This window comes from Cucumis melo, chromosome 5 (genome assembly GCF_025177605.1).
Source record: "Cucumis melo cultivar AY chromosome 5, USDA_Cmelo_AY_1.0, whole genome shotgun sequence".
Taxonomy (NCBI): Eukaryota; Viridiplantae; Streptophyta; class Magnoliopsida; order Cucurbitales; family Cucurbitaceae; genus Cucumis; species Cucumis melo.
Genome location: NC_066861.1, coordinates 27,287,097 through 27,309,418, shown reverse-complemented (window position 1 = coordinate 27,309,418; position 22,322 = coordinate 27,287,097). Strand labels below are relative to the sequence as shown.

Here is a 22,322-nt window from a genome sequence, read left to right as displayed (position 1 = left end):
AATCCCAAGATTGGAAGTTTTTTCTTGCAATCAACCGTAATTTATGGTTACAACTTTAAATATTATACTTTGAATTATAGCATAAGCTAAGTTAGAGAGCGTAAACTACTACGTAGTTTTCTAACATAAGATAAAAGGAATCATTTTTTTTATTTCAAGATAGATAGTAAAGGTATTATATTAATTAAACTTCGTTTGTTTATTTTAGTTTTTATTGTTTATTAATTGTTTGGTTAATAAGTAAGTGTACAAAACCACCTTATTATAGGGTCGATTTTGGCATTTTTAACATTATTGTCTCTTTAGACTTTAGAGGCAGTGATCAAATAAAAATTAAAGTACAATAACCAAAATGAACATTTTTAAAATACGTCGAAAAAAAGGAGTTCGAAAAAAAACTAAATTTAAAAATAAAATGGACTAAACAAAGAAAATTATTATACATGAAAAAATAAACGAGAAAATTTACTTTAATTCTTAAATTTTTAATTAGATTACATCTTCAATGCGTGCATTAAGTTTTCACTTCAAATGTAATTCTTGATTCAAATTCTTATTCCGACATTTAATTCAATACTTTTTTAATATATATATATATATATATATATATATATTGTTCAAAAGGATAAATTAATAAAACTTTATAGAAAAAATGATGTTGAGTTTTCTTTTCAATCAAATTTATTACCAAGCGTATGTAAGGATTAATTTGTTCATTAATCAAACTTATTTTAACACTAAATGAGTGGATGAATTAACCTCTAAACAAGATAAAACTTGCAATATTCAATTGGGTTGAGAGTTCAATAGCATTAAAAAAAACAATGGTGATCATAAAATTTATCTATATACATCTTGATTAATGTTCGATGTATATATATTTGACTTTGTTATCAATAATTTAAGGCAATTTTAGATACTCAAAGCTAAGTTTTGGAGACGACTATTTTCATTGAAACATTTATTACAACTAAACTTGGCTCACTTTCTTACAAATAGGAACAACTTTTTGTATACACTAAAATCGAGTCCCCTTTTGTATCTCATTGGATCATTCACTTGTTGTTTCTTGTTAAAATAAAAACGTATATTACAATACATCGATCTTGCTAGATTAGTTGAGAAAATCCTTCATGGGATCATCATGATGTACCTTCTTCATCCTATACGCCTCCATGTCCTCCGCAGTTACCTGCACAAGGCCAGGTTGCATTATTTTGAGCCCAAAAAAGAACAAATCTAACACATAACTCAAACTAAGTGACGGAACCCCCTACACTTGATCAAAACGAGAGAAAATTACGTACCTCATCATTCCATCTCACATTATATTTACGTTTTCTTTCATCTTTCTCCTCTTTTCTTCTTTCATCCTCCTAGTGAAACAAAAGATCTCGTGTAAGAAACAAGTGACTAGGAGAAAACCAAGATTTTAAACTTGATTATAACATGAGTTATTACTGCAGGGATGGGCAATTAAATGTCATACCTTCTTGAGAGATTCGGTAAGCTTCTTCTGGTCAAGGACGAGGTCATCGGGTACTTCACTTCCCCATGTAGCCAGCCTTTTCTCTTCCGTTGGGGCTGGTGTATCTGTTTTGTTGTCAAAAAAACCATTCAGGATTTCATTATAAACTTCATACATAAAAGTAGCAAGCATATAATAGCTAATCAACGGTTACATTCGTGAAGAAAAAAAGTGCATTTTTCAATACATATATGTATGTATGTATGTATGTATGTATATATATATATATATATATATTTAGTGTTATGGACACGGAAATCTGATTTAGTGTAACGGATACAATCATCAGCCAAACTAAGGAAGCATAAAAAAAAATTCCAAAACAAGAATGTTCCAACCATTTATGCATGTAGTTAAAATGAAAGCCAATTTTTGTAAAAATAACAGGACTAACCACATTTAGGAAGGTATTATGAATTTCTAGGTACACTAACCTTCAGAAGTTGCTTTACGAGCTATATTAGACTTCATCAAGTCTGCTGATGCCTCAGCGGCCTCAATTCCAGCAGCTCCAGTGCAGTAGCTGTTCCGTATGGTTTGCTTACAACATTTATAGCCCCATTGATGATCCTTCCACCATGATCCCCAAACACTCGTGTGATTATTAATGAGAACATCTTCCTCATATTTACTTTTAGGAAGAGCCATCTCCTTCAAGAGGGAAAAAGGAATTAGAAGGCAAATCACAATCAATCAGTAATTTCAAACCTTAAGCTTTTCTCACACATCTAAAACATGACAGAGACAACAGAGATAAGAAGATTAAAATGAGAAAATGAAATGCAAAAAATACAAAAACAGCAACAGTTCTAATCTCAAACTTTCTAATTTGAGATTGAATGAACAGCATTATAACCCTTAGTATATTATAACTTTTATTGGCTTTAATAGCTTTTATAAAAAAAAATATCAAGTTCAAGTGTACTGGAGTAGATAAAATTCATTGAAGGGCTAGACCAAATTTTGGCTATATAGCTCCATTAACTACAACGCAAACCACCTTGTGGTTGAGCATTGTAATCAGAATCTATTAGTTTCGCTGTTTCAGAAAACAAGTGAAAAGACACTAAAATATGACATTGTTAAATCATAATTAGCAAGTACTAATTGTCAATGGATAGATATAATGAATGATAAATTTTATACATAATATTTATTTTATAAATTTTTGGATAGACAACACAACATTTATTTTCAAGAACTTGAATATCAAGGAAGATACTATTCTTAAAAGTGGATCAATAGATCCCAACATAATGACTAAAACTTAATATACTCAAATGACCAAGCAGAAAACATTGTAAATGAGAGAATGTATATAAACAGTTGCCATGATGCCTTCATTATTAGAATTCAACTAATCATCCACAAGCACGCATGGGATAACAAACAGAAACAGGATAAGAAATTTTGACTCCTTTCCATGCTTCCAGATAATCAGTCTGATAAAGTGTGGAAGCATGATACAGAAAATAAAATATAGTTAGGTATTAATCTCATCAGAAGTAACAGTAAAAATGTGACAGGAAGGACATTATTCTAAAACAAAATCATATATTAACTCATAGTCGGTCAAATATGCTACATGACAATGAAGTAGTCCTCTGTGAGGGGAAAAAAGGACTGTTCGGATTAGATTTAATACCAGGCCTTTAACAATTCTGCCAGCACGATCATATTCAACTTGCCTCTCACTCTGTCCCAGTAAAAGTTCCCGAGGCAGCTTTTCCTCGGCAGCAGCATTCCCATACTTCTCCATGATGGCATCCTTCGTATGTGATTTCAACTTCTCTTTAATAACCTTATAGTTCTTATAGAGAAGTTCAGCTTGTGATGGAGCAGCTTGCATATGGATATCTTGACCTTTGTCAAATGCTTCCCAGGCATGCACATTGAGTTGCTTGAAATCCAAAGCTTGCCCACTGATTCTATATTGGTTATCACCCTATTTTAACAGAGATGATAAAAAAAGATTAGATCAATGCGAACCGATAAGTATTACGTTGTTATAATTGAGACCAAACAGAAACTTCATTATTTTGTTTCAGATTCTTACTCCATAAAATTTCTCATTTGGATCAACATCAGGAAGAGGGTCTTCACGCATGGACCGAGTTTTGGGATCATAATAAGCAGAATTAACATCAAGATTTAAAAGATATTTAGCAGTATCCTCCCGAATTCGCAAGTTCCTAAGATGTGAACAAGTAATTAGTAAAAAATCCATATGCTCTAGAAAAGAGCTAAGCTAGGGAGGAATAAAAGGATAAACAAACGTAAATGGTTACATACTGTACCTTACAGTTCCTGTGCTTCCACCACCTGTTGTACGTACTCGCTTCTCAACTTTGGCAAAGTCCATTTGTTTGCTTTCATCTACCTTTGCCTCATCAACTTTCAAATCATCTTCATCCTCATCTTCAGCACTAACTTCATCATCTTCATTCTGCTTGGTATTTTTCTCTTCCAATTTCTTAAGTTGTTGCTCTTTCAAAAATTTTCTCCTTGCTTCATCTCTAGCCTCATACCTCTCAATGACACGAGCATAGGTTGCTGGATCATAGCCATTCCAACGATCCCTTTTTCCATCATAATCAAGTTCAAACGTCTCTATCTTTTCATCAGGTGCTATGTGCATGTTTGTCCATTTTGCTCCTACCTTTCGGGGCCTTTCCATGCATGACTTTGAATCATGTGTCATTGCTCCACAACTGGACAAGCAAATATATCAGTTAAGTCATAAGAAAATAAAAATAAACATTGGAAAATTAGAAAAAACTATAGATTGGGAAAATTAAGATAAAGAGGAAACTTCCATATATCACAAAGTTTAAGATCATGATTCCAAACCCATAATATTTTAGACTATACCTATCTGTACAGTAACATATGAAAATTTAATGTCATTGTTAGATCATGTATTTGCAGTTGAGCCAGGGTGACAAATTTAAATTGCATCCTTTTACACCGAAAAAAATTAAAGAGCAAACTCATCTACAAAATAATTGAATTTAGGGATGCAAGGTGGCCAACATAAGAAACCTCCTAAGTAGACTACAAGGATCGTGCATTCAATCTTTAGTTAAAATTTTCTTTCTTAGACCGCTGCAGAAATAGAGCAATCAAAAATTCTAAATGAATAAAACCATATTTTCAAACCTTCAAAATGAAAGAGTTTTTAACGCATCCATAACCTCATGATTATGAATGAAGAACTATGCATATCCAGCAAAAGTTACGCAGCCATAGAGTCATAGCCCATGATTTTAAAGGCTCCTTCTTCTAATAGAGATTACCATATACAAGCATTGTGAAGTGCCACTAGTACGTAAATGTACTAAATACACAGGCAAGAGAAAAGGCAATAGTTTTGTTTTCCTGATGGGAAACTTAGCCATCCACATTCAAAAGAATCTCCCAGTTCTAAGCCAATAATATGGACATTTTTTTCACAGAAAAACAATTAATAAAAAGTGAGATCTAATTCAATGTCCCCTACATTCATCTTACTTACTTTTCACATGCACCCTTCCTATACTTGTCTGCCTGATGTATTTTTGCACCTCGGTCGTACCAGGATTTTGTATAATTCGGATCTGATTTCCATTTCCTTTGATGTTTTAAACTCTAGAATAAGATCCAAAGAAGTTCAATCATCATGAACAACAAACATAAAATCCAGGAAAAGAGTGAGAAACAGAAAAACTTACTGGTCTCTCAGCATTAAGATACCAAGGTGCAGAGGACATATATTGAGGAATATGAGGGTTGATTTCTTTCCCATCTTCATCGACCTCAGCTGGTGCAAGCCCTGCTTTACGTGCTTCCTCTAATTCCAGTTGTTTGCGATGATCCTCCCTAGATTTGAAAGCAACTGCAATGCCAAGGAGAGAACAATCAAAACAATGTTTTATAATAGGATGGTAGCTTTATTCTATTCTAACTTAATAGGGTAACCACTGTCGCCTAAGATTAATCCCATCTCCTATTGCCCTTTTAGTTTTCAGTCTGAACTTAGATTCAACAATATTAAAGAAGAAGCAAATGTACTTTGAGCAATAGTTTCCTTTCATCTGCTAAATGAAAAATCACGTATCATTTTCAAAAGAGAGAGGAGAGAACCAAAACCACCTTTAGTTCAACAATCTACAACTCACCAAAAAAAAAAAAAAAAATCGGGCAAGACACGGAAAAGGTGAAACTATGTTCATAATTCTACCGAGACTTCTTGTTATAGATAAAATTATTTCATTTGAAATGTACCTGATGCAGTAGCCATCTTCAGAAGAAACCGAAGGGTTATTAGAGAGTAAGGCCAATGTTATTGAGAACCCTAGCCAAAATAGAAAAGAAGACATAGGTAAGTAATATAGTTATACTTATGGCAATTGGCAACAGAATTAGGCAAACATACAGAAAATTAATCTTCCAAGAAAATTCTGATAGAAATGGTATATTAGGGTGCTATTAGACTATTAAGGGTACACTAATAACTAATTAGGGGGTTCGTTACACTCGTTGGTTATAAACAAGGAGGGAAATGAAGAAGATAGAAAATATTTTGGAGAATGAATTAGGGCTTGAGAGTGATCTCAAGAATGGGAGGGTCCAAGTACCTCCAAAAATTGGTTTATCTTGTAATTCAATTATCGGGTATATTTCCATATGTCTGGGTTTCATCAAATTCGCACAACAAAAGGTACAAGAGATAGATTCCAGAATAGAAGAAATAAGAGAACCCTCAAAATAATCTTGAATATGACTATGGCTTACAAACTGATTTAATAGGTCACATAATCTAACTTTAGAAGTTTACTTTACTGCAGACTCCTAATTAATAATTAAAACGAAAAAAAAAAAACTTGGTTCGAAACCTTATTCAAAATCTCATAATGCATTTGGAATGAGTAATCTAATAGATAGAACCAAAGGGTCATAAACTAGATTAAAGCACTTAAAATGAATTCAGAAACATCTAAACAGAGATTTAAGACCTAAAACTGGCCTAGAAGGGGTTAGAAATAAGTAGCGTTAAACTGGAATCAAATAATAAGAGTGGTCTTTACCGAAACTCGACGGGAGAGAAAAAAAGACAGCTGAAACAAACGTGGCTCTGAAGAAAAGAAGAAGGAGTCACTGTTCGGGATTCGATGAGAGTTGATACAAGCCGGAGAAGAGAAAGAACGAAGGGGGGCGATTTGCGGTGGGAGGAGAGCCGACGACGACGCAGATCTGCTCGAACTGGGTATTGAACCGAAGAGGGGAAAGAAGTTTTGGAGCGGTTCAGGCGTATATATATAGGGGTGTTAAAAAAACCGCTAACCAATCCGAGTTGATTAATCCGGTCAATACTATTCAACCCAATTTTTCTTTTGTTATTGTTATTATTGATGTAATGTAATATTAATTGTTTGTTTGATTATAATTTTTTAAAATTGATATAATATATTAGGTTATTTACTACACTTTTCCTTCAAAAATTTTAACTTAGAAAAATAATTTTAATTACGAAGAAAAAAAACCCGATGACCCAACTCAAAATTTATGGATTGGATTGGATTGTGTTGACTCTTACCTCTTAGTTCAACTTGATCTTAAGTACATCGTATTTAAATAAATTAAACTAACCTAAAATTATTAATAAAATTGAACCCAAAAATAATTTTCATAATGTAAATTACAGCTGTGAATCTTAATTCAATATATACAAAATAAGGGTTCTTTAAAAATATAATAAACAAAAATGTCCCTGACCTACAATGGGAAATACCAATGCCTCACTAATTTTTGTTATCATGATCGTGTACCAAGATCTTTTATATTTGGTAGAAGATCTTGTACCAATATTGTTTAATTTTTGCTACAATTTGATTTAGGTACTATTTAGTCTATATATTTTTTGTATTTCTTGTTGATGCTCCAAATATTTTTTGTATTTCTCGTTGGTGCTTCAAAAAGAATAATAAAAATAAAAATTGTATGTCTATAAATGGGTAAACATATTGACATAATACTTTTTAATTGTGGTAAAAATGAGGCACAATCAATAAAATATAATAATATTAAAATGAAAAATAAAATATGCAGATAATTTAAGAAAATCTAAAAAGGAATATTTCTCCCATTTATTTGAAAATTTTAACTATATGTATCTTATAAAACCTACAAAATGTATACTTTAACGAGCATGAAAAGGAAGTTACACGAGTTTAATATCTTCTCCGACACCTACAACAATCATGTCAACAGACACTAAAGTATAATCAAGCATCTATTTTGATAATATTTATGATATTGACTAGATTTTTCGAAATATTTTTAATTTAATCCATAACTTTCAAAATATCAAGTAGTTAGGTTTGTGTTTTTGAGTTTAGCTTTGAGGACTATATATATAAAATTCTAAGACTTTGAATGATATTTTTATTTTAACCATAATTAATAGATAAGCTAAAGAGCGCGGGAATAGTGCAAGCTCTGGAGAAAAGTCTTTCCATGGAAGTTGAATCAATCGTCAAGCGATGCCCCATTTCTTCAATGTGAACTGTTCTGCTCCGTGGAAGAACTGACATCGGCTTATTGAGAAATGAGAGGCCAATCTTTTGACTTTTCCACTTTATTTATTCCATTCTTCTTCTTCTTCTTCATTTTTGCTCTGTTTTCTTCACAAACATTGCCGTTGGCGTTCCCGGTTTTTCTTTGCTTCAATCTCTGCGTTTCTTCTGATGGGTTCTTCCACTGCTGTAACAGAATCCATCGCTTTCGAGTGGAGTTATGATGTTTTTTTTAGTTTTAGAGGAGAGGATACTCGCACCAATTTCACCAGTCATCTTGATATGGTCTTGCGTCAAAAGGGTGTTAACGTCTTTATAGACGACAAGCTCCAAAGGGGTGAGCAAATTTCTGAAATCCTTTTCAAATCTATACAGAAAGCTTTAATTTCTATTGTTTTATTCTCTGAAAATTATGCCGGTGTTTGGATGAATTGGTGAACATAATTGAGTGTAAGAAATTCAAGGGCCAAATTGTTTTGCCAGTTTTCTATAAGGTGGATCCGTCGGATATACGAAGTAACTTCGGAGAAGCATTGGCCAAACATCAGGCTAAGTTCCAAACAAAGACCCAAATTTGGAGGGAAGCTTTAACTTCTGCTGCTAACTTGTCTGGTTGGAATCTAGGAGCTTATAGGTATATATTTTTACAAAAATCTTGCTTGTGCTATCTTTTCCAGATCTCATTTTCAATGCCATGTTTTTTTTACTCATTTATCAACGAGCACACTGTACAATTTTTAAGATCCATTCTCTCTCAAGATGCCATTTAATTGTGTGTACATCATTCTTTAATTTTGATATGATTATGTACTTGACAACAGGAGGGAGGCTGATCTTATTTGAGATCTTGTTAAAGAAGTGTTATCTACAATAAATCGCACTCGCACACCCTTATATGTCGCCAAATATCCAGTTGGAATTGATTCTCAACTAGAATACATGAAGTTTCGCTCACATTATCTTTTCAAGAAGGGAAACAAATTCCATTATTGGACACAAAATGAGTATGAGTCGATATTGGTGTTTACATGGTGGGGATATATGGCATTGGAGGCCTGGGTAAGACAACTTTGGCTAAAGCTTTGTACAATAAAATATCTAGCCAATTTGAAGGGTGCTGCTTTCTATCAAATGTTCGACAAGCTTCAAAGCAATTCAATGGCCTTGTTCAACTACAGGAAAACCTACTCTATGAAATCTTAAAGGATGATTTGAAGTTTGTCAATCTTGACAGAGGAATTACCATCATAAGGAGTAGACTGCATTCAAAGAAAGTTCTCATAGTTCTTGATGATGTGGATAAGCTCGAGCAATTAGAAGCATTGGTTGGTGGACGTGATTGGTTTGGTCAAGGTAGTAAAATCATTGTGACAACGAGGAATAGACATTTACTTTCTAGCCATGGATTTGATGAAATGCACAATATTCGAGGATTGTATCAAGACAAAGCTATTAAGCTTTTTAGTTGGCATGCTTTTAAGGAAAGTCATCCATCAAGTAATTATTTAGGCCTTGTCGAACGTGCTACAAGTTATTGTAAAGGTCATCCTTTAGCTCTTGTTGTTTTGGGTTCTTTCCTTTGTACTAGAGATCAAACAGAATGGATTAGTATATTGGATGAATTTGAAAACTCTTTGAGCAATAATATTAAAGATATTCTTCAATTAAGTTTTGATGGGCTCGAAGACAGAGTAAAGGATATTTTTCTTGATATTTCTTGTTTACTCGTGGGAGAGGAAGTTAACTACGTTAAGAATATATTGAGTGCATGCCATCTCAATGTAGATTTCGGAATTATAATACTCATGGATCTTTCGCTTATTACGGTTGAAAATGGTACGGTGCAAATGCATGATCTAATACAGCAGATGGGCCATAAAATAGTTTATGGTGAATCTCCAGAGCCTGGAAAGAGGAGTAGGTTGTGGTTGGCGCAAGACATTTGGGAGGTGTTTGTTAATAATTCAGTGAGTAACTCTTACGCAAAGTATCGAAAATTTGCTTATTTCCAGGACTTTACACGACAACAAATGTTTGTCAAAGTAAGTTGTCAGTAATGTTAAATTACTAAATCTATAACTTTGTAGGGAACAGATACAATTAAAGCCATAAAGTTGGACTTGGCTAATCCTACAAGGTTACACGTGGATCCACAAGCATTTAGAAGCATGAAAAATTTGAGAGTACTTATTGTTCAAAATGCACGATTCTCTACAAAGATTAAACACTTATCAGATAGCTTAAAGTGGATTAAGTGGCATGGATTTGCTCATCGATCTTTGCCGTCATGCTTCATTACAAAAAGTCTTGTTGGGCTAGATATGCAACATAGCTTCATCAAAAAATTCGGGAAAAGACTTGAGGTAAATTATTCTTCTACGGGATGTTTACTTGATTGGAGGTTTCTTCATTGTTTTTATTAGAAATTAAATGGGTAGCTTTCATTTTAGAAAAGTTCAAAATATGTAGTTTTGTAATAAAAAAAATGATAATATGATAATTTTTAAAAATTAGTAAACGGGTAGCATTGTATTTTAAACAAACAATGTTATTTTGTTGATACACTGATCAAATGAAATCAATTTCATATCAAAAGGAAACAAAAAACAAAAACAATATTCACCATACTCGAACAAGCATTTGCCATAACGTAATTAAAGTCATGCTATATGATTACTTTATATTTGGTATATCAATCAACTTTGTATTTGGTAAATCAATCAACTTTACAAAGACAAGTCAAATATACTTTAAGATACATAAATGAGAGTAAAATTGAAATCATAGAAAATACGAAAATCAGATTCTTTTTTCAACTCATTACAATATTCCTTAACTAAAATAGTAGTAAGAAGTATGTTGCTATTTTATGCAATAGTTACGGATTAGTACTGTGGATTAATGTATATAGATTACTAATCTTGATATGGATTGAGTTTATCACTGATCTACTTATATATATCATTGATTTACTTTTGTATATGGGTATTATTAGTTTACTTGAATATTGATTATTGGTTATTATTGATTTACATATATTCTATTTTTCTATATTTACAAGCATTCTTTTAGTCGCTATTTCTGTAATATTTTATCTAAATTATGCTTCGTATGTCAGTTACGACCGTTTTTCCTTTTGGTTTCTTTTCCATGTGTTTTAAGATTGTGAAAGGTTGAAGCATGTTAATCTTAGCTACTCTTCTTTATTAGAGCAAATTCCTCATTTCCCTGCGGCATCAAACCTTGAAGAATTGCATCTAAGCGAATGCACGAATTTAAGAAAAATTGATAAGTCTGTTTTTTCTCTTGATAAGCTTACTATCCTAAACCTTGATGGCTGTTCTAACCTTAAAAAGCTTCCGACAAGCTACTTCATGGTAAGGTCTCTTAAACATTTGAAGCTCTCTTACTGTAAAAAACTTGAGAGAATTCCAGATTTATCCTTAGCATCAAACCTTGAGAGTTTATATCTTGAAGATTGCACAAATTTAAGAATGATTCATGAGTCTATTGGATCTTTGGATAAGCTTGTTACCTTAGTCCTTAGACGTTGCTTTAATCTTGCAAAACTTCCTAGCCATCTTCACTTAAAGTCCCTACAATATTTAGGACTTTCTGGGTGTCGGAAGCTTGAAAACTTCCCAACAATTGCTGAGAACTTGAAATCTATAAAATTGTTGGATTTGGATTTTACTGCCATAAAGGAGGTACCTCCATCAACTGGATATCTTACTCAGCTCTCTCGATTAAATATCAACGGTTGCACAAACCCCATCTCCCATCCCAATACAATTTGTTTGTCAAGATTGTATTTGTTAAGGAGTCTTGAAAATATTTTTCTTAGAGGGTGTTCTAGATTTGAAATTGTTCCCCATGAATGGGGCCAAATCATCCAACCAGCATGCTCTTTCTCAAAGATGATGGAAACAACTTCATGGAGCTCAGAATTTCCCCATTGACTAATTCCAAAAGAAATTTTTTGTTCCAAACTCACATTTTTGGATCTTCAATCTTGCAACATATCAAATGCTGACTTTTTGGAAACTTTATTTAATGAAGCCCCTCTCTTATCTGATCTACGCTTGTCGGAAAACAAATTCTGTAGTTTACCCTCATCTCTCCATAAGTTAATGTTCTTATGGAATCTTGAATTAAGGAATTGTTCAAGAAATTCCAAACCTTCCTGATATTATACAAAAAATGGATGCCACTGGTTGCGAATCGTTGGCTAGAAGTCCTGAGAACTTGGTAGATGTAATATCAGGAAAACAGGTTCATCTCTTTCCATTCAATTGGTTTCTATCTTGTAAACAATTTTATGGATATGCATTCTTATTCTACAGGACCTTACATTGGGTGAGATTTCAAGAGAGTTCTTTCTAACGGGCATTGAGATTCCAGAATGGTTCAGTTATAAGTCTACTACAAATTCTGTGACTGCTAGCATTCGTCACTATCCAGATATGGAAAGGACTTTGGCTGCCTGTGTTAGTTTCACAGTGAATGGAGATTCGTCTACAAGGGGAGCCCTAATTTCATGCAATATATTCATCTGCAATCAACTCTATTGTTCTTTTTCAAGATCATTTCTTCCATCAAAATCAGAGTATATGTGGTTAGTAACAACTTCTCTAGCTCGGGAATCCATGGAGGTGCAGGATTGGAATAAAGTTTTGATCTGGTTTGAAGCACAAGATGAGGTGAATGTAACTATGAGAAGCTGTGGTGTCCATGTCACAGAAGAGCTCCATGGGTTACAAACGGATCTCAACTGGCCGGTGGTAACTTTTGCTGATTTTTATCAACCGGAGAAATTGCCAGATCTGTAAGTGAGCCTACATCAATCCCAGTGTCGCTATTGATTGTTTGCTTGTTATTTATTTACTTCTTTGGAATGAAACTATGATACATCCCAAACAGGTAGCTGTGTGAGAGCGATATACGGTTGATAGTGAGAACATATTTTTGCTTGATTTTCTTTGACTCTCTGAGCTAGGGCTTAGTAGATTCATCGATAAATTGAGCAATTTATCTGATCTATGTGTTAACACGAACAAAACCTCTACAAATCTTCCCATTAGTGTGATATTATCTACTTTAGAAAGTAATGGGATCTTAAGCTCTATAAAAGGACTCTATGGCTTTGGTTTCAAATCTCTTAGTTTAGAGACATTTCAAGCATGATAAACCAACTGTAGTAATAGAAATGGTATAAACCTTCAAGTGAGTGTTTTTGCAGTCTGAGTCGACGAAGAGAAAATGAAGTTTGTGATTTCTTTGGATGTTGAATTATTAATAAAATTTACGACAAGAATTGATGTATGGACTATTTTTCAAAATAAATCTTAATTGAAAGTCTAAATTGATGTACTAAATGAAGTTTATAAGTTTAATTGATAAAATTGTAAGTTACACTATCTTTATCTAAATGAAATATAACGGTTAGTTTAACGTTTGAAGTTCATGGTTAAAACACATTTGAAATTTAGAATAAAAAATCAAGCAAATCTAAAAGTTTCATATAAAAAATTGACACACCAAAAGTTCCACGATAAAATAGCACAAACTTAAAAGCTTAAAAATAAAAGAACAGTTACAAATGTAACAGTTAGATTCAAATTAATAGTTTAAAAAAATCACAAATACAACAAAATATGTCTAATTTATTTAAACCTTTGTTAATAATACACCAATCAAATTAATAATTTAAAAAAAGTTGCAAATACAACAAAATATGTCCAATTTATTTAAACGGTTGTTAATAATACACCAATATTGCAAAGAGTTTCTCGTAGACTTTGCTATATTTATGTGATTCATTGAGAAGAGATCCAATAAAATTAGGAAAAGCCTAAGGCATGCATTTGAACAAAGAAGATTTTGTTCAACATAAAGGTATAATAACGTGAAAGGAGTCTCAGAGACTTGGGGCGAGCTCAAGTTCTTTAAAGAAGGAGTCTCTATTGCTTAGACTTAACTAAAAAATTAAGATCACTAGACGCCCAAATATAATTTGTTTGTAAATTGATATTTTCCGAGCTCAAGTAACCTTCAAATAATTTTCAAATAAATCGAAATATTTTAAATTTATATAGAGATTTTTAATTTAGAGTTATTTTTGCGATATTAATGGGTTGAGTTCATGTACTAATTATGAGAGTAGACTTTAACTTTTTATAATTCGAATGTACTCGATAATTGAGAGGAACTTTTGAAACAAAACTTTTAACGATCTTCATCTAAAATTTACGATAAAATTATCTTTGAGAGATATTTGTAATAATTGAAACTAATTTATAATTGTAATTAATAAAGGAAAGAGGGCGGGAAAATGGAAGTGGTGAAGAAAAGTCTTTGGATGGAAAGGAAACTGTATCAATCAATGATTGGAAATGTGGAATCCCCACGCGGACTCTTCTTTTTTTGTAGAACGCAATCACTTTACCATTTTCTTTTTCATTGCGTTTTGTTTTTGTGAGAGAATGGGTTCTTCTGCTCTTCCAGTTGAATCTTCTTCTTCTTCTTCTTCTCCCAACTTTCTCTATTACTACGATTATGATGTGTTTTTTAGTTTCAGAGGAGAAGACACTCGCTCCAGTTTCATCAGTCATCTTCATATGGCCTTGCGTCTAAAGGGAGTCAACGTCTTCATAGACGACAAACTCAAAAGGGGTGACCAAATCTCTGAGTCTCTTCTCAAATCTATAGAGCGATCTAGACTTTCACTCGTTATTTTCTCTAAAAATTATGCATCTTCAACTTGGTGTTTGGATGAACTGGTGAAAATAATTGAGTATAAAAAATCCAAAAGTCAAGCGGTTTTGCCGGTGTTCTACAAGGTGGATCCGTCCGAGGTTCGAAAACAAACCGGTGGGTTTGGGGAAGCATTAGCCAAACATGAAGCTAATAAGTTATTGACCAACAAGATTCAACCATGGAAGGAAGCTTTGACTTTTGCTGCTGGTTTGTCTGGTTGGGATCTAGCAAATTGGTATTTCTTTTTTTAATTTCCCAAGACTCATTGTCTAAGTGAAGTTTAAATTTATCTACTATTTCCTATTTTCATTTTTTTTTTTGTATGATGTTACTTTACAACAGCAAGGATGAGGCTGAACTTATCCAAGAAATTGTTAAACGAGTGTTGTCTGTATTAAATCCAATGCAATTACTACATGTAGCCAAGCATCCAGTTGGAATTGATTTTCGATTAAGGAAAATTGAGGAGTTGGTCTCTCATATTGGGTCCGAGGGTGTTAACATGGTGGGGATGTATGGCATTGGAGGCATTGGTAAGACCACTTTAGCTAAGGCTTTGTACAACAAAATTGCTAACCAATTTGAAGGATGTTGCTTTCTACAAGATGTTAGACGAGAAGCTTCAAAGCATGGGCTCGTTAAACTACAAGAAACCTTACTCAATGACATCTTAAAGGAGGATTTGAAGGTTGTCAGCCGTGATAGAGGAATTAACATCATAAGGAGTAGACTGTGTTCAAAGAAAGTTCTTATAGTTCTTGATGATGTGGATGATCGTGAGCAATTAGAAGCACTGGTTGGTGGTCGTGATTGGTTTGGTCGAGGTAGCAAAATCATTGTGACGACAAGGAATGAGCATTTACTTTTTAGCCATGGATTTGATGATCAAAAGCATAAAATTCAAGAATTGAATCAAGATCATGCTCTTGAACTTTTTAGTTGGCACGCTTTTAAGAAAAGCCATCCATCAAGTAATTATCTAGGCCTTTCAGAACGTGCTACAAATTATTGTAAAGGTCTATCTTTGGCACTCGTTGTTTTGGGTTCTTTCCTTCGTGGCAGAGATCAAGCAGAATGGAACTGTATATTAGATGAATTTGAAACCTCTTTGAGAAAAGATATTAAAGATGTTCTTCAATTAAGTTTTGATGGACTTGAAGACAAAGCAAAGGATATTTTCCTTGATATTTCTTGTTTACTTGTGGGAGAAGAATACAATTGTGCTAAAAAAATGTTGAGTGCATGCCATTTGAACATAGATTTTGGAATTATGATACTCGTGGATCTTTCACTTGTTACTATTGAAACGGATAGAGTGCAAATGCATGAGTTAATACAACAAATGGGTCGTAGCATAGTTCATAATGAATCATCTGAGCCTGGAAAGAGGAGTAGGTTGTGGTTGGTGCAGGACATTTGGGAGGTGTTTGTTAATAATTCAGTGAGTAACTCCTACCTAAAGTATTTAATAATTTGGACTTCACCTGATAATATATAAATGTTTGTCAAAGTAATTAAATTGTCAGTAATGTTAAATTACTAAATATATGACTTTGTAGGGAACAGATGCAGTTAAAGCCATAAAGTTGGACTTGCCTAATCCCACAAAGCTAAATGTAGATCCACAAGCATTTAGAAGCATGAAAAATTTGAGATTGCTTATCATTCGAAATGCACAATTTTGTAGAAAGATTAAGTACCTACCTAATAGCTTAAAGTGGATTGAGTGGCGTGGATTTGCTCATCGATCTTTGCCGTCATGCTTCATTACCAAAAATCTTGTTGGACTTGATTTGCGACATAGCTCCATCAAAAGATTTGGGAAAAGGCTCGAGGTAAAATATATTTCTTTTTGCATCTGTATTTGACTGGAGATTTCTTCATTGATTTTCTTAAAAAGTTTTAATGGGTAGCTTAACTGCACCGGAAAAAAAAAATCACAAATAGGTGATTTAGCAAAATTTAACATGGATTAACCCGTGCTAATCACATACTTTTAAAGAATTTGCAAATTATATCAAAGTTTATTAATGATATAGTGATCTATCGCACAACCATAGACTTATGCTAGTCATATGATCTATCATTAATATACTCCTATTAGTGATATGATCTACATGGATTAATTCCAAGGGGTCTTTTGGGGAAAGGGTTGGATTATGGGAGTTAAGGTTATGATAAAACTAGTGTTATGACAAATCTAGGATTACGATAAAGATGTATTTAGTGGAAGGGTTATGGAGGAAGTATTATGATAAAATATGTTTGGGAGAAGGGTTATGTGGGTAGGGTTATGATAAATATATATATATATATATATATATATATATATATATATATATATATATATATATATATATATTAATTCATATTATAAATCAAATACACAAATTTCGTATATTTAATTTACTAAATTGTCCTAGTTTTCATAAAATAATTTGCCTTAATTTATTTAACTACGTTATTCAATTTCAACATACACATTGTTTATTTTCAACATTTTTTAAGTATACGTTACGTTTCAATAATTTGGTTTTCATGAATATGACACACAACCTGTAAATATGTAAATAAGGGTAAATAACAATTGAAAATGCGAATTACCGAAAACAGAAAATAATAATCAACGCTTTTACAAACTCTAGTTTTGTTTTCTAGTGAAAAATTACGATGAATCTAGTTTTAGGTTTCTCTTCAATTTATTTTAGTCTACTTTTAAAATATTAACTTTATTTTTTATTCTTTTTAACGGTGATTTATACTTTCAAAATATTTATTTTAGTCATTTTGCAACAATTATTGGGTAAAAAATTCATGAATCTACCGCCTCTATAACAAAAAAATTTGTTATATTAATTTAACCAAGCTTAATTTAATAACCAAATTAACATTATGAAAGTGGGAAAATATAGACAAACTGCATCTAAATAATAGATTTGTTAAATTATAGCCCCACCAATTTTTAAATTATTCAAATAGTCCTTATGATTTTCTAATTGTTTTAATCAATTTATGGTAGTTTGTTAAAATTTTACCATTTTTTTTATTTAATTGATATTCCTTAGATATTTATCCTAGCTAACTAAAAAAAAACAATGAGATTGAGATTTATATTAAAATTTTAATTTCATAAATATATTGATATGAATTCAAACATAGAGTTGATTGAATGTAACTAAATTAAAAATTTAATTGTGAAATCACTATAAATTATCTAATTCAAGAGTAAAGGAAAAAATTTAAATTTTAATAATGTAATTATACCAAATTCATAATTAAAAAACAAGCTGTGTTTTTAAAATAAAAAGATTAAAATGAACAAAACTCATAAATATAAAAATTATAAATGAGAAAAAAATGAATTGAGGAAGGGTTGAAGAAAGGTTGAGGGGATAAAACTAAGGTTATGATAACCCTATAATTAAAAAGACTAAACTACATTCTCATTCTGTTTAAGGTATCAAATTAAATGGTTAGTTTACAATCTACTAAATTCAAGATAATATATTTTAGGTATAATGGTTACTTTACAATAATATTAATTAATTAATTACTTATAAACTAAAATTTAATTCAAAACTATGTTTAATTTAACTAATTCTCTCGTGCCTAAATTATATTTTTTTAAACTTTTGTATTAAGTTGCATTTTAAACTTATAAAACACACTTACTATCGATATGTATCAAACTAATAGTTGTAAAAAGTGCATTGTTGCTAACATGAGTACAGCTGAACTGACATAATATTGATTAATGGTTATTATACAATTTCTTTTACCTATATTCTATATTTTTCTATATTTACGATTGTTGTTTTAGCCACTATTTTATCTAAATTTTGTTTTGTATGGCAATTACATACCTCCTTTTCCTTTTGGTTTTTTTTTTTTCAATGTGTTTTAGGGTTGTGAAAGGTTGAAGCATGTTGATCTTAGCTACTCTACTTTATTAGAGCAAATTAATGATTTCTCTCCGGCATCAAATCTTGAAGAATTGCATCTCATCAATTGCACAAATTTAGGAATGATAGATAAGTCTGTTTTTTCTCTCTATAAGCTTAGTGTCCTAAACCTTGATGGTTGTTGTAACCTTCAAAAGCTTCCAAGAGGCTATTTCATGTTAAGTTCTCTTAAAGAATTGAATCTCTGTTACTGCAAAAAGCTTGAAAAAATTCCAGACTTATCTGCAGCATCAAACCTTAAGAGATTGTATCTCCAAGAATGCACAAATTTAAGAGTGATTCATGAATCTGTTGGATCTTTGGATAAGCTTAATCATCTGGACCTTAGACAATGCACTAAACTGGTAAAGCTTCCAAGCTATCTCAGGTTAAAGTCTCTTTCCAATTTATTACTTTCTGGGTGTTGTAAGCTTGAAAGCTTCCCAACAATTGCTGAAAACATGAAATCTTTAAGGGAATTGGATATGGATTTTACTGCCATAAAGGAGTTACCTTCATCAATTGGATATCTTACTAACCTTTCTATATTAAAACTTAACGGTTGCACAAACCTCATCTCCCTTCCCAATACAATTTATTTGTTAAGGAATCTTGAGAATCTTCTTCTTAGTGGCTGTTCTATATTTGGAATGTTTCCCCATACATGGGACCCAACCATCCCAACCATCCAACAAGTATGCTCTCCTTCAAAAATGATGGAAACAGCTTCCTGGAGCTTAGAATTTCCCCATTTACTAGTACCAAATGAAAGTTTATGTGCCCATTTCACTTTGTTGGATCTTGAATCTTGCAACATATCAAATGCAAAATTTTTAGAATTATTATGTGATGTTGCCCCTTTCTTATCTGATCTACGCTTGTCTGAAAACAAATTCTCTAGTTTACCCTCATGTCTCCACAAGTTCATGTCCTTGTGGAATCTTGAATTAAGGAATTGCAAGTTTCTTCAAGAAATTCCAAACCTTCCTGAGAATATACAAAAAATGGATGCCAGTGGTTGTGAATCGTTGGCTCGAAATCCAGATAACATTGTGGATATAATATCAAAAAAACAGGTTCGCCTCTAATTTCCATTCAATTTATATTCTTATCTTGTAAACAATTTAATGCATTATGAATTCTTGTTCTCTATAGGACCTCACATTGGGTGAGATTTCAAGAGAGTTTTTATTAACGGGGATTGAGATTCCAGAATGGTTCAGCTATAAGACTACATCCAATTTAGTGACAGCTAGCTTTCGTCACTATCCAGACATGGAAAGAACTTTGGCTGCCTGTGTTAGTTTCAAAGTGAATGGAGATTCATCTAAAAGAGGAGCCCAAATTTCATGTAGTATATTCATCTGCAGTAAACTCCATTCTTCATTTTCAAGACCATTTCTTCCATCAAAATCAGAATATATGTGGTTAGTAACAACTTCTCTAGCGTGGGGTTCCATGGAGGTGAATGATTGGAATAAAGTTTTGGTCTGGTTTGAGGTTCATGAAGCACATAGTGAGGTTAATGCAACTATAACAAGGTGTGGTGTTCATGTCACTGAAGAGCTCCATGGGATACAAATGGATGTCAAGTGGCCGATGGTAAATTATGCTGATTTTTATCAACTGGAGAAATTGCAAAGTCTGTAAGTTGATTGTTAACTTGTTATTTATTTATTCTCTTTTTTTTTTTTTTTTTTTTTTTTTTTTTTTTTGGAGTGAGAGTATATAATAGATCTCAAAGGGGGAGATGAGTATGTTATGATTTTGTTTGTTTAATGGCATAGGGATATTGAGGATCTTCTTCTCAAAAGCTTTTTAGAAACAGTCTCTTGCCTGTCAAATTCCAAAGCAGCAATGTTACATGCAGGAAATTATGATCCAGAAGCAATAATTGATTCCAACATACAACCTATGATATTTCCATTGCACGTAACAAATAATGATGGCACATATATATGTGGAGGCATGGGAGGCACTGCACTTGCCAACTCTTTATGCAATAAATTTAAAGGGATGGAGGGCCAATGCGGTGAAGCTTTAGATAATTCTACAAGCTTTTTCCATATCAAAAGAAGACAACTCCTGAGCTATTCCTGGTCGCCGGCGGTCCACCATCGTAAGTGTGGAGATGGTGAAAGAGGAACGAATATCACAACCCACACAATATCCTCCAAACGCTATTTGATACTCCTTCGTGAAGCCAAGAGCTATCAGGATGTACATGACTGGTTTTATACACATTGTTGGATAAAAGCTTCATATTGCAGTTATGACGGAAGAGGTGATGGTGTGATTCTGATTGAAGGGGTTGATACATCCTTGCTCTGAAGCTCTCAATTTTTAGTAAAAATTTACATTTAAATGTCCTTTTAGTCTGTTTGGTACTTGTATTAATTTAAACTCTATGATAATTAACATCAATTTAAACGCTCAATAACTTTTGTAAGTGTACGTATCAATTGAACACTCTATTCTTATTTAATTTAGATTTTGTTCAAAAATATCGTCCAAAGCATATTACTAAAATTTTAAATTGTTATATTAAAGTGAATCAATTTAGATTCTTTATTATGATTACATTTGATTAGGTATTCAATATCTTCACTTTCTCCCTTAGCTAGCTAGTGATAGAGATACCAATAACAATGCGTCTTTTTTTTTTTTTTTTTAGATGGAAACAGATGTGTTATTTAGTGTTGGGTGTCACAATCGTGACCCTTCAAACACGATTGTGTTGCTCGGTCAACAAGTCAGCTATTCAAAATTTTAAATCCGCGGACAAACTCGCGATATGATGTAGTCTCCGTTCACGTTGTCGAGAAAATTATTTTATAAAACGTGAGAGAGAAAAAAAAATCATTGAAAACATCATAAATGAAAACATTAAAGATTGTCAATTGCAAAAAAAAAAAAAACTTAGTTTGCAAAGAGTGCGTCAAGGCTTTGTCGGGGATTCAACTACTATGCCTCCCCTATAGTACATTTTTTTACTTTTTTAGCTTTGGCAGACTTGAACGTTAAACTGCCGAAATGTCACACTGTAACTCGATGACACGAAAATGAAAGCAATAGACTAAACTATAAAGAAAACATAAAGACGAAGCAATTTTGGGGTATTTGGGCATACGGCCATAGGCAAATAACGCCTTGGACAAGTATGCCCGTGACACTAGACGCACCAGAAACATCAAACTTCATTCGATTAAAATAAAGCATTGATACAAAGTTGTGTTTAAGAGGCTAGTCAAATTGCAAATGTCTATTTTTTTTATGTATGATATAATTATATGTTGTTTGTCAAACGCTTGTCAAATTGCAGAGCAATGTGCACAACATATAATGATAAAACAGTGAAATGTGGAATGGAAGGCATGGGATACACTGCAATCGCCAACAACTCTCCATGCAACAGATCACTTAACTAGATTGTTAAATTTTTAGATGATTCTACAAATTAAGCTTTTGCTTTTTGCAAGGAAGAAAGACCCATCGTGAGTGTAGAGATGGTGAAAGGCATAAAATATCCACCAAAAGGTATAT

General features: G+C 32.5%; 2 protein-coding genes and 1 pseudogene across 4 annotated transcripts; 2 read left to right on the top strand and 1 right to left on the bottom strand.

Moving 5' to 3' along the window:
- Nucleotides 1-946: 946 nt before the first annotated feature.
- Nucleotides 947-6,806, bottom strand: LOC103495367 (pre-mRNA-splicing factor SLU7). The gene is made up of 11 exons (XM_008456897.3): nucleotides 6,595-6,806; nucleotides 5,792-5,861; nucleotides 5,239-5,402; nucleotides 5,043-5,155; nucleotides 3,826-4,239; nucleotides 3,585-3,720; nucleotides 3,174-3,473; nucleotides 1,963-2,179; nucleotides 1,490-1,593; nucleotides 1,308-1,376; nucleotides 947-1,192 (listed from the first exon to the last, which is right to left on the bottom strand). Exons 2-11 carry the CDS (start codon nucleotides 5,805-5,807, stop codon nucleotides 1,115-1,117), a joined length of 1,611 nt encoding a protein of 536 aa, XP_008455119.1. The 5' UTR covers nucleotides 5,808-5,861; nucleotides 6,595-6,806; the 3' UTR covers nucleotides 947-1,114.
- A 1,216-nt stretch (nucleotides 6,807-8,022) lies between these two features.
- Nucleotides 8,023-13,236, top strand: LOC103495375 (disease resistance protein RPV1-like; annotated as a pseudogene).
- A 1,237-nt stretch (nucleotides 13,237-14,473) lies between these two features.
- Nucleotides 14,474-21,283, top strand: LOC103495388 (disease resistance protein RUN1-like). Of its 3 annotated transcripts, none has more exons than XM_051084740.1 (6): nucleotides 14,474-15,073; nucleotides 15,181-16,279; nucleotides 16,398-16,673; nucleotides 18,743-19,855; nucleotides 19,935-20,421; nucleotides 20,567-21,283. In XM_051084740.1, the coding sequence occupies exons 1-6, from the start codon at nucleotides 14,475-14,477 to the stop codon at nucleotides 20,599-20,601; spliced, it is 3,609 nt and encodes a 1,202-aa protein (XP_050940697.1). In that variant the 5' UTR covers nucleotide 14,474; the 3' UTR covers nucleotides 20,602-21,283. The 3 variants fall into 3 exon arrangements, with proteins under 3 accessions (XP_050940697.1, XP_008455151.1, XP_008455159.1); XM_008456929.3 differs by having other exon boundaries at nucleotides 14,475-15,073; nucleotides 19,935-20,425; XM_008456937.3 differs by having other exon boundaries at nucleotides 14,870-15,054; nucleotides 19,935-20,425.
- The last annotated feature ends 1,039 nt before the right edge of the window (nucleotides 21,284-22,322 follow it).

Excerpts from the sequence above, each read along its gene's own strand:
- LOC103495388 (XM_008456929.3), top strand. The coding sequence starts at position 14,475 with ATGTGGAATCCCCACGCGGACTCTTCTTTTTTTGTAGAACGCAATCAC. Across the intron at positions 16,674-18,742 it reads GATTTGGGAAAAGGCTCGAG|GGTTGTGAAAGGTTGAAGCA; the intron begins GTAAAATATATT and ends AATGTGTTTTAG. Across the intron at positions 19,856-19,934 it reads ATATAATATCAAAAAAACAG|GACCTCACATTGGGTGAGAT; the intron begins GTTCGCCTCTAA and ends TGTTCTCTATAG.
- LOC103495367 (XM_008456897.3), bottom strand. Across the intron at positions 5,156-5,238 it reads ATCTTAATGCTGAGAGACCA|AGTTTAAAACATCAAAGGAA; the intron begins GTAAGTTTTTCT and ends ATCTTATTCTAG. Across the intron at positions 1,594-1,962 it reads TCGTAAAGCAACTTCTGAAG|ATACACCAGCCCCAACGGAA; the intron begins GTTAGTGTACCT and ends ACAACAAAACAG.